Here is an 11,657-nt window from a genome sequence, read left to right on the forward strand (position 1 = left end):
GAGAGTTTGTTTAGTAATGTCAACTAAATTGTAATTCTAACACCTAAGAGTTTTAGTGTTTGCGCAAAAAACACCTCTTTTGCAACAAAGGAGATGCGCCGAATTGAAAGTAACGGGATTTTCAAATGAGGAGTAGTTAAGAGCTGTGAGCGTATCTAAGCCATCTATAGTTAAATGACCTTCTCTCAAGGTTTAGTCTTGTCATAACTACCCGATGATGTGAAATTTTAACAGCTTTCCAGTCAGCTAAAGAACAGATTGCGTATTAGAGCTCTTAAACATCTCACGTGCACTAACAAAAACAATAGCAGGAGGATCAAATTATGGCAATTTTATAGTGTCCTCAGGGTGTATTAACAGGATGAAAGGATTGAGTTATTATGATAGAGCTGCTGGCAGATTTGCTTCAGAACTGGTTCTTTTGCGTCTGGGAAATTTTAATCAAGAACCATCTCGAGACCACATAAACAAGCGAAAGCGAGAGTCGCGCATCCTCCTAATTCCGCGGCAATCTCCTTCAAAATTCCACTCGAAGATTTCTCCACGCAGATGACAGTTATTGTTTTCGTAATGACTGCGATGAATGACAGCGGGGCATAATTCGAGAGCGGGGCCAAAGATACTGGAAATTCCATCTTTAGACAAGCGCGCCAGAAGTGCGCATCATTCAAGATTTAACACTCTCCGTTACAAGACGCCAGTGCATCCGCGTTCATTCAGCTCTAGTTCTCCTTGAAATACTGGCAGCCGCTCTGCGACGTTCCTCGCCCTGTAAACCAATTAAGCGGCCAGCAACCGGATTGGTCGTTAAATGGACCTATCCGGACTGCTCTCACCCAAAGCGAACGCATTCTCGATTGCACATTTGATGGACGCTTCACAGCTCCCCGAGTTCATGAGCATCGGCAATCATCAGACAATGTTCAACTGGGATTCGTTCAGACTGACTAAAGATATGGAAGGTGAGTGAACATTTCAGCACCTCGCACGCGGTCAACGGATACAGCACCTTCTTAATTTTCTGCTTGTTTTGTTTTTGTTTACTATAGAGAGGCTAAGAAATGCAGGCACGGGAAAGAAGGTTCATAAATCGCCTGAAGTCTCTCTAACGGACGCCACGAGATCGACGCATGTGTCACGAAGAAACAACGAGCGATGTACGAGTTCTTCTCCTCCATCAGCCAACTCACTGACTTGCACTCAGCTGATGAATGTTAAAGTAGACATTGAAATGAAAAATTTGTGGGATGATTTTCACACTCTTGGTACAGAGATGATTGTAACCAAGGCTGGAAGGTAAGTTTGAGGTATTCTTTTATAATCGTTAAATTTTACACACTTGCACTTTCCTGGAAAAATTTCCAACGTATCGATAACAGTTCTTGTTCAAGAAGGTAAAGGTTAAGCTTAGAGAGTAAGAATTGAAATGAAGACAATCGTCTAGGAGTTTTTTTATGAGTTGCGGTAGTATAAAATTGCATTTTTCACACCTTGCATTATTTGATTCAACCGATGTGGCATAAAAGAAGTGACTTCATGCTTCAAGAGTGTTTAGTTTCCAAATATGTTCAGTAAAAAATGCTTTGTTCTGATAAAGTCGTGGTGGAAAGAGCTTCTTGTTAGCTGTCTTGAGAAAGGATGGGGATAGAGGCCTTGTACGAAAAGTTGCGCAAAATTGACACCGTTATCAAATTCTCGATAACGTTGAGGGAAATCTCTAATTACTGGCCCTCTCACGAGTGAATGGCAAAAATAACATCGCATTTTGGGTCGTTTATTATCAGAGAGAGGGAGTCTGTTTATTCCATTAGCCGGAAAAAATGTTTTTGATTTCATAACCAGCGCTATCACAACAAGGAACCATTATGAAGCAGGCTTGTGTTTGTTTTCTCTGAGAACAAAAGATGTGAGAAAACGAAAAGCGCGTGTGGTCAAACATTGCTGTACAGCGCGCTTGATTTCCTTCGAATTTTCCTGTATTGATGAACACAAATATAAGCCAAGAAAATAAATCCGTCAAGTTGAGAGGGACAGGAAGTTGCATGAATACTAAGCTAATTAAAAGTTGTAAGATTACATGAATAACTAGGGAGCAATGGCTTTAGCCGATAGTAACGAAAAAAACGTGGCGCATTAAAATGCAGTGTTCGGTTTTTGCAATCTTCACATTCTCGAAATCTTCTTACAACATTTTGGGGTTATGGTTATGCAAAAAAGTAAACTTACAAAAAAAAAACACAAACTTTGATATCGTCGGTTTGTGGACTTTGTAGATTAGCCCCGGGCAGATGTCCGGCACTGGAATTTATCGAGACCTTTTTGACAAATCAGTCAAATTTCCAGATGCATAATAAATTAAAAATGAAATGGAGCGTTAAAGACGCTTTCATTCCAATGGCATAATGAGATTTAAGAACGATGGGAGTTTTTTTACCCTTTTTTTGCCTACATTTTTCCTCATTATTGGCGACATTTACAGATGTGGTTTACCACGGAAATGAGTGCGGGCGTTTCGGCTTTTTCTTGTTTACCTTCAAGTGGATAATTGACTTGTGAGCAACGGAGGGGATATTTTTGGCAAGAGCTTAGTTCAACTCCAAACAAATATGCCATTCTTTCAAGCCAGCTTATTATCTTTGGCCATTCAATCGTATTTTTATTTGCAAATTTGCACCCACGGTATGAGTGTGCTATTTAGATTTCTTGCTTAACTTTGGATTGTAAACTTTGACGGAAGACTTCTTGTAAGCGTTTAAACCCGCCTGATTTCATGTAGCACGATTTTTGTGTTGCTTTCACAATAACTAACCAAAAAATAAGCTATTTTTACTTTAAAATGCTCCTAAAGTTCTTATACTGTGACGAGTTATCATTATTCCGAGACACTTGGTCTTCCTGAAGAGAAAAAGGAAAATTAGTGGTTCATGTTGCCCACTGGCGAGTTTTGCAATTATGCCTGGTAGAGGTGAGAGGCAACTTCTGGCTCAAGTTTGGTTGAGGAGGTGAATGAAATTTTCAAAATTTGTTGGGTGATGGGAAGAATACTTCGAATAGAGAAAAAGTAACGGAGGACTTCAAGAAATATATGTCACGTGGGAGAAAAACGAGGTTACACATGAACGAGGGAAAAGCTGAAAATCAAGTCTTTGCGCATTATATCAACGTACGCATCATAACACAAAATCCCACAGGAAATCCATAGTCACAAGTTTTTTTGATGGTACTTCTATATTTGATCCAGAGATCCAATAAACAGCACCACTTGAACAAGACAAGACTAATAACTAACAAAGTTCCGCACAGGCCTTATTTATTTATGCGAACACCAATTCAATGGATAGTACTATATGAGTGAAAAAAAACTTCTCTCTAACTTTGTTTCCATTTTTCAGACTTTGAGATGGCCATCACTCATTAATAGTTCATTACCCTAACAACCTATGGCGTCCACTTCAAATCAGTCACGTGCATAGGCCGCAGTTTTAGAATCCAGTAAAACCTGAGGAAATCATTCCGTTTCATTGTAACGGGAGAGCTTTTGCCTTTGAAAACCCAGTAAAACACTGTCAAAATGAATAGCCCGAGGGAGGTATTTCATTTCAGTGAAACGGGAGAACGGAGCTAATACGTATTGTCTTTTGCCTCATTGGCATTCTTTGTATCAAAACGTCATCCTTATTAGTATTTGACACTTATTCACAACACTGAGATGAATAGTTGTTTTAGTATATACTAAAATAGTGAGATAATATAACACAAAAAGATGATTTTAACTCATTATTCCTGCAATGATTACGCATTGCTCTGACGTAAAAAAACAAAGGATATTCGAAATTTGAGTAGCCAATCAGGGCGCGTCTTTGGTATATACCAAAACCTTTTATCGGATGGAAGAAAATTATCTTTAGTGCAATGGCCGACCTTTTGTTTGCGCAACGGGTGACCTCGGAACGGTTCGTTGAAATAGCTGACTTTCTTCCTTATTGCTCTTATAATCACGAAAAGTTTGCTTTCAACATGTTCGAAGCCATGTTGTGAACTAGTCTGCAGTCTTAAATCTCGTCAACCTATTCCCAGAGGAAGCTTCCACATCATTTGTGCCCAGCAAGTTCTTCAAAACAACAAAAGTGCAAAATAATCGCACTCGTTCGTGAAAAAAACACATTCCCGTATTCTCCACAGATTTTCATTTTGAATCTGTTCAATAAACTCGTGGGTCGTGCATTTGTCAAGTTTCAAACCACTTCGCTTCGCCTCAAGGTTCTGAAACCCACTTCCGCTCTTTCACTGAACAATAGTTCATCCACAAACATGTATCCACAAACATGAATAGTACCCAGGGAGGTTAAATCTCACCCAAGTTTTCTGATTCGCATTTCTTCATGGTACAAGAATCATTTTGATAAAAGGAAAAAAACAAAAGGGGACTTTTTTGAGTTACTGTATGAGAATGAAACCCGACAGACTGCTATTAGTAGAATTATCGTTTCGTTGACTACAATTTCCTGTTTCCTTCGTCGTTAGCAATTCTTTTGCCACGATCTAGAGAACAACGTAGCGAGGATGGCACAGTCGGTTAGTGCGCGGCCTCGGTGCAATAGGTCTTGAGTTCGATTCCCGGATCTCATATCCCTTTTTCGATTTCTTTCCGTTCTGTGTAGCTTAAGTAGCTTTAAATACCCTTAAAACGGAGCACTGATGGCGAGGGGGGAATAAAATAAACGCACCGTCGACCTCAGATTTGTCAGTTGAATTAGTGTTACGAGTTGTCGACGTTAAATATGGTTGCTTTTACTTTACTTTACTTTACTTTTAACGTCAATTTGCAATTTTAAAGATACAGTACATGGTGAACGAAGTTTAGAACAGTTCAACTGAAATCTTCTTCTTGTCGCTGCCAAAGGACTGATTAAAGGCATAACAGCCTAGTTAGACTTACTTTTGAACTCATCGCTACCCCGATTGAAGTCTTCCCCAAAGGCGCACCTTTGGACTGACTAGCCATTACGGATCCAGTGAATTCATCACATATAAATTTGTGGATTAAAACTTTAAAAGTTCTTGTTTGGCTTGAAAAATAGCATCACCTAGAAATAATTCGTCTTGAAACTCATGAAAAGGCTAGTAACCGTTTCACTGCGCAATCAAAAGTTGCAGGTTTCCATGACTTAAGTAAATTTTCAATACTTTGAGAAAGCTACCCATTGGTATCACCTAAGGTACTGCATTGGTTGAAAGAATGAAGAGAAAATCATACAAGAACTTTGAACACTAAACTTATGATAAACACGGAATGGGAGCGTTGGCACAACGAACATTGGCACAACGAACTCGAGACCGGAACACACTAGCTTCGAAAACAGTGACATTGTGTAGGAGGTGTTCGAGGAGTCGTATGTAAATATTGACTTTGTCAACAGAGCACGCGCTTTCTCCGCTAAACCGCCCAAGACGAAGATTACCTTGGCTTTGAATATACTTACACGCAGCATTTCACGCTCAAAGTTGTAAGCTTTGTGTCTACAACGATTTGTGTAAGGATCTTTGAAACTCCATCAAAAGAAACTCTTGTTGCGAACCTCCGTTATAGCCTAATTATAGCCCCTAACCCTGCATTCTTAAAAGCCAAAGTTGGACGCCGATAGTAGACAAGAAAATGACGAGTGCTTCCTGAAATGCGACCTAACGTATTCGGAACCAATGCTGTAATATTGGAAGTCAAAGTTCTACTTTATAGGAAAGGAGGTTCTGGCTTTGAATTCGTTCAGGGGATGTGACCCTTCCATTTGCTATCTGTAACTATGTGGTATTTCTTTTAAAAGATCGTGATCATTTATCTACGACAAAATTTATTCCTAAGATAAAGTTAAATGGAAAATTCCAGGAATAGCTCGACGAAGTTTGGACTTTCCAACTCAAAGTTGTAATCTTCGTTTTGTCCTATCAGACGCGAGTAAAACTATTTTGTCGGAACTACATCCTTTTTGGAAGAAACACATTTATATGTTTATGTTTTTCTTTGGTCAAACAAAATAAACAAAGTGAAGAAAATTGAAACTCTAACAAATCTGTTGGTTTTAAAACTAAGGCCGTAATCTTTGTAACAACTTCGAAACTAATGGGATGTCACTTCCATTTGAGATGTAGATGATCCCTTTTCGGATCCCCTGACATAACTCACAATGCCTACGCTTTGAAAAGTAAAAATATTTTGAGAAATAAAAAAAACAAAAACAAGTTACTTCCGCCATGTATTTTGATCCATAGTGGAAAAGAGCGAAGTTTTACTCCTTCAGTTAGGTGTTGTGAAATTGTCAAAGCAAGTTACCCCTCGTGGTTGTCTAAACTTGAACTTAAAAAAACACTTAATCTCCGATTGGAGAAGTTAGTTTACAAAAAATGTAGTGCTTCGCATTTGGGGGATGAAGCATCTAATTTTATCACGGGGGGGGAAGGGGGGTACCTTGTTTAACCGAAATCTCTTCGGTATAAGGAAACCCTGGCCTAACGAACAAGGCTTTTTAGCCCCAAGTTAAAGGAAAAAACTCAAAAGAACAGTAGATAGAGTAACAAACCAATTTCAGTTCCTCGTCCCTTGCCTAATGCTGTAATCAAGATCATTTCTCGTGACAGAGCTAAGGGGTGATTCGCTACCGTTTACCTGGTGTCTTTTTTGCAGTTGGATTGTTTGGGTACACAGCAAGTTTACCAAAGCTTGTCCCATGATGTGAAAAATAATAAGCCTTCATAATGCTATTCAGTTAATTGAAAAACTTCTTGGCTTTTGAGATATGCCCAAAATAAAAAGCAAAGAAAGCTTCAAACCAGCAAAACATCCGGCTATTACTACAAAAATCTGCTTTTTGAAATTTCGAAACTGATCAAAATTGTTAGTTAAAAATAAACCATTTTCCCTTTTCTCGTTAGGCGAATGTTTCCTCCATTTCAAGTGCGGTTACACGGACTAGACCCATCGTCAAAGTACATCTTAATGATGGACTTTGTTCCCGTGGATGATAAACGCTACCGCTACGCATTCCACAGTTCCAAATGGTTGGTGGCGGGTAAAGCTGACTCTAGTGTACCCGGGAGAGTACACATTCACCCTGACTCACCCTGTACTGGACAGCAATGGATGAAGCAAATCGTGTCTTTTGACAAACTCAAACTCACCAACAACCTCATGGACGACAATGGACATGTAAGTTGAAATTTTGTACTTATGTCTAGTAAAAATTTCAGTGGTTTAAGTTTTCCATACCTGCGTCCTCCTTCGCCATCTTGCGCTGCGTCGAGGCGTTACGTAACGCTTAAACTGCGGCACCAGTTTTCGTTGCATAAATCATTTCTAAGTATCCAAAGCCTAATCTCGTACCCAGATCTCCTACGGTCACATTTCCAGTGACAGAGTGAGATCTGGGTACGCGATTATCCAAAGCCAATACACAAGCCTCTTTAAATATGAATAATATTTTCTACGATTCGCCGATATATTGTGTTTGAATATGTTGAAACGCAGAGAACGCCCGAGTTCAGATATATGATGTCATACTCTCCGTCTTCATCTATATTTACAGAACAAATCGTGGCTGGGTTGTTATTTGCAAGTCTTTATACCCACTATATAATGAGGAGTCTCTCAGTGTTGCTGCAAATAACCTTCAGTTCCATTTCAATTAAAGTTACTCAAAACCATAATCACTAAGGAATTCAAAGTAACGTTTTTTAAGCCTTCTTTGCCCCTTTGACAGCTGTTTCTTTGGGTGATAGCAATGATTTGTCGTGATATTGATAATAATGTCGATAATTACGTCGGTGAATTTTCCCAAAGCGAAACTATTTCACGAAATCAGACAAAGGAACTAGACAACACTAATACCAAAACGGAACTCTTAAAAGATGAGAACCAGGATAGAATTTACCATCTCTTGATAGCGTTGATTATGAAGGTGACATTAGGGACCTTGAGATTCTAGTACGAGGACGAGAACGAGATTTGACTGCCTGTTTTTAGCGAAAATACGTAGAAAATTTACTTACTCTTTGTTTGAAGCATAACTTGCTCAGCATCGTAGCCTTTTCCTGCTCGAAAAATGCCGAAAATGCTATCGTGTTGTTGACTTGTTTTGACGCGACGACATTTTTGCAAAGCCTCGTACCAAAATGACGGCGGTATCAAGTTTTCTCGCTAAAATAACGCTGGTTTGTGCGCGCTCACTGTTGTTCTATGAGAAAATCTCGCACTCGTAGTCGTTCTTGTTCTAGAATCTAAAGCTCTCTAACGATGAGGTAATGGAACATTAAAGGTATTTTGGAGGCCCACGGGGATTTTCCACTGAAATAATTCTTAAGATAGCAATTAAGTCGCTCTCTTCTGTCTTCAGATAATTCTCAACTCCATGCACAAGTACCAGCCTCGTTTTCACCTGGTACTCGACAATCAGGAAAGAAGTACAATGACCAGTGATCTGGGAGCGAGTACTGAACATGTGAGGACATTTTTGTTTCCTGAAACTCAATTCATGGCTGTGACTGCTTATCAAAACCACATGGTAAGTCCATTAACTGTTCAGTTTGATCCGAGCTGATTCAATTAGCAAAGAAAATGAATAGAAGAAATGCGTTCTCCTTATTTCACACAGTTATTAGACACATGATCTCTGGAATGATTCGTGGTGATTTTTTTGGAGTGTTTTACATCTGTCTGTCTGTTCACTGATTTGTCTATCTGACTATCTACCAATTTATGGCAATCTATCTGGTAAACGACGCTGGCACTTGCTTTAGCCCGTGTGGCCTCGTTTGAGAGGTTGGCCAAAAAAAAAAAATCATGAGTTCTTGTAATTTTTTAAATGTTTAAGTGAAGTTTTATCCATTTACTTAATTTGTCTAACTCTAAGTTGACTATAATCCAATTTCGGTGAAATTGAATTGTAGATAACTAGTGCTGTCCACCCTTAGAACAGCTGACGCAAGGCATTTTTTTCGGTTTCCGATTCCAACTCGGTCATACGTACGTAAACGTGGCTTACTCTATAACGAATATGAGTGATTTTTGTATGTGTCTTGTGACGATTAATCAAATTCTCGTTGTACGATTTGAGAATCAACGTGATCAGTTTGCGCACTCATGCGCTCTAAACATGTAGGAAATCATGCGCGGTAAGAATGTGCTACTGACTGAACTACCCTTGTGTGATTTACGAACCACTCGTTCTTTTGTTTCAGATAACTCAACTTAAAATCGCAAGCAACCCTTTCGCCAAAGGGTTTCGAGATTGTGATCCAGATGACTGGTAGGTACAAAATGCAATAGAGAGATTTTCAAGGGTTTGAACTCGCGATGAACGCGCGCGCGCGTAAGCCACACGCGCGATACCTAACTGCTCGCTTTCGCTGATGAATCAAAAAGTGGACTGGAAATAACTTTTGTTGCATGTATTAAGCAATAACTCGAAACGTAGCTAAGTGCCCGACCCTGATTTCTTGTCCACAAGTAAGAGTCGTTTCTTCGCATTCTTTAAAATTAAAAAAAAGTTATCTAATTGAATTTCCTTTCATCTTCGAACTGCGTTTCCATAAATAACTCTACATTTCCATAAATTCTGCTAAATAAATTTTCTCATACTATACTTCTTAAGTAAAACAATTAAATTGGGTTTCGAAATTGGAAAAAAATACCAGGTCACAGAATTAGTTTTAAAGGTATTCTTAAGAAACTGAATTTTAGGGTGTCTTTCGGTAGTGCTGTACCGTTGTCGTGGCAACAGTTGGGGACCCACAATTGAATATTGGACAAAATATCAAAATGTTTCCCAACTGTAAAGACCGACTGTGTTGTTGTCCTTTTCCATAGACCACTTTCATAAATGGCGGCCTCTTATATTCTTTTGTGTTTATGTTGATTAGACCAACTGCCTGCATTTTGAAACAAATATTCCTTTGAAATTTGCTCGTAGAAGCGAGGCTAGAAAGGCTTATTAACATTGAAACAAAATTATATTTTATTTGGCCGCCATTATGAAAGAGGCCAATGGCCTATGAAAAAAGAGCTTAATCAGAGGATCAGTATCGTCGAATGAAAGGTGTCTGCTGTTATTTTACTGCAAAACGGATAACGCATCATAACCAGATTATCCGCCTTTTTTAAAGTGTAATCGTCCTAGACGTCTTTAAAGGAAAGAAACAAGATATGTAAAACCTTCTTCAAACACAAAGTTGTCTCTCACTGTTCTTAAGTATTTGTCGCCCAAATACTGCTTTATGATCTTTCAATAATAGTAAGAAGATTTGATGATAAACATAACTATCCTCTTTCTGGTACCACAGTCTTAGCTGCTTAAAGTGGTACTATGATCAAAAAATCAATTCCTTTTTTTCTTCAGATTTTGAAAGCGTGTTCGCTTAACACAAAACTGGCAAAATTTTGAGCTTTGAAATTTATCCAAAGGCTGTTTATTTTGAGTGTAAGTTTTGGATTTCATGGTCCGCCATTACTCACGTTCAAAACTGGCCGATTGGACCTCGGAGGGTTGGATCTAGAGAAAATGACGTCATTTACTCACTAGCTTAAAATTTCAGCGTGTAAACGCAATTTATTATATATGCAAAACACGGGTTGAAAAGTCTGAAAGCCCGAAACTCCCTTGCTGCATATTAATTAGGCCGCGTACACACGCATTGCATTCTTAAACTAGTGAGTGTTTGACGTCATTTTCTCCGCGACCCAGCTCTCTCAAGATTTTAAAGTTGTAATGGCGGACCAATAAATAAGAAAATTCCAGCTAAAATAAACAGGTGTCTTTTTAAAATCAGAACTTAAAACTTGGGTGAGTTAGTGTTTAGTTAACATAGTTTTGAAATCCAAAGGAAAAAAAAATTTTTTTTGGTCGTAGTGCCACTTTAAATTTGAATTTTGAAGGAAAAACCAGAAATTGGACAGTAGTAGTTGATTCATTTGTTTGCTGATATTGTCTCGTCGAAGTGAAAGATGGTTTTGGTGCATTGGATCAGAGTAATGATGGCCTCATATAGTTCAAATTGTTAAATCTTGTTACCAAGCTCCAAAAAAAGTATAACTTTTAACGCTTTCTGATTGGTTAACCTCCACTTCGCCGATAACGGAATGTTTGTTATTGCTACTGAAAAATGATGGCCGCCAACAAGGTAACGGGGGATAGACGCTGTTTGTTGATTGTCCAACCACTGTGCTTTCTCTCAAACTTAGGTAGTGGGTTGTGTTAAATATCTTTCGGCCAACGAACAAGTGATAGTGAGTTACAAGTTTACGAGTAGCTAACCTGCTATACAGGCTATACAGGTTTTCCGAAATATAAGAATGTACTTGCATTTGCAAGAGCACACAGTTTCTTTCCTTTGGAACACTAACCACAAGGGCGGTTGCGACGTGGCTGTGACGTTCCCTGAAAACACTATCTTTCATGAGCTAACGTTTGAGTTTCTTACTATGTAAATGGCTAAATGCTGTTACGCTTTTGGTTCAAACTTAATAGTGTGGTTGAAGTTATCAAGCAAGTGGAACCAAGCCCAATGATTTCGTCAGCTAAGCCTCGAATTCAAGCCGATGTTTTCACCTCTAAGTCTTGTGATTCGGAAAGAGAAAACGGGGCAATTGTGACAGGTTTGTATTTTGTATC

General features: G+C 38.8%; 1 protein-coding gene across 1 annotated transcript in view; it reads left to right on the plus strand.

Annotated features, from left to right (window-relative positions):
- Positions 1–350: 350 nt before the first annotated feature.
- LOC137974916 (T-box transcription factor TBX10-like) overlaps positions 351–11,657 on the plus strand; it is a 13,447-nt gene continuing 2,140 nt past the window's right edge. The window contains exons 1-6 of the mRNA XM_068821925.1: positions 351–962; positions 1,050–1,296; positions 6,928–7,201; positions 8,385–8,552; positions 9,229–9,296; positions 11,514–11,641. Of these exons, the coding sequence (XP_068678026.1) occupies positions 812–962; positions 1,050–1,296; positions 6,928–7,201; positions 8,385–8,552; positions 9,229–9,296; positions 11,514–11,641 (1,036 nt within the window). The 5' untranslated portion in view covers positions 351–811. The remainder of the gene's footprint in view (positions 963–1,049; positions 1,297–6,927; positions 7,202–8,384; positions 8,553–9,228; positions 9,297–11,513; positions 11,642–11,657) is intronic.

Source organism: Montipora foliosa, chromosome 11 (assembly GCF_036669935.1).
Source record: "Montipora foliosa isolate CH-2021 chromosome 11, ASM3666993v2, whole genome shotgun sequence".
In the NCBI taxonomy this organism is placed as follows: Eukaryota; Metazoa; Cnidaria; class Anthozoa; order Scleractinia; family Acroporidae; genus Montipora; species Montipora foliosa.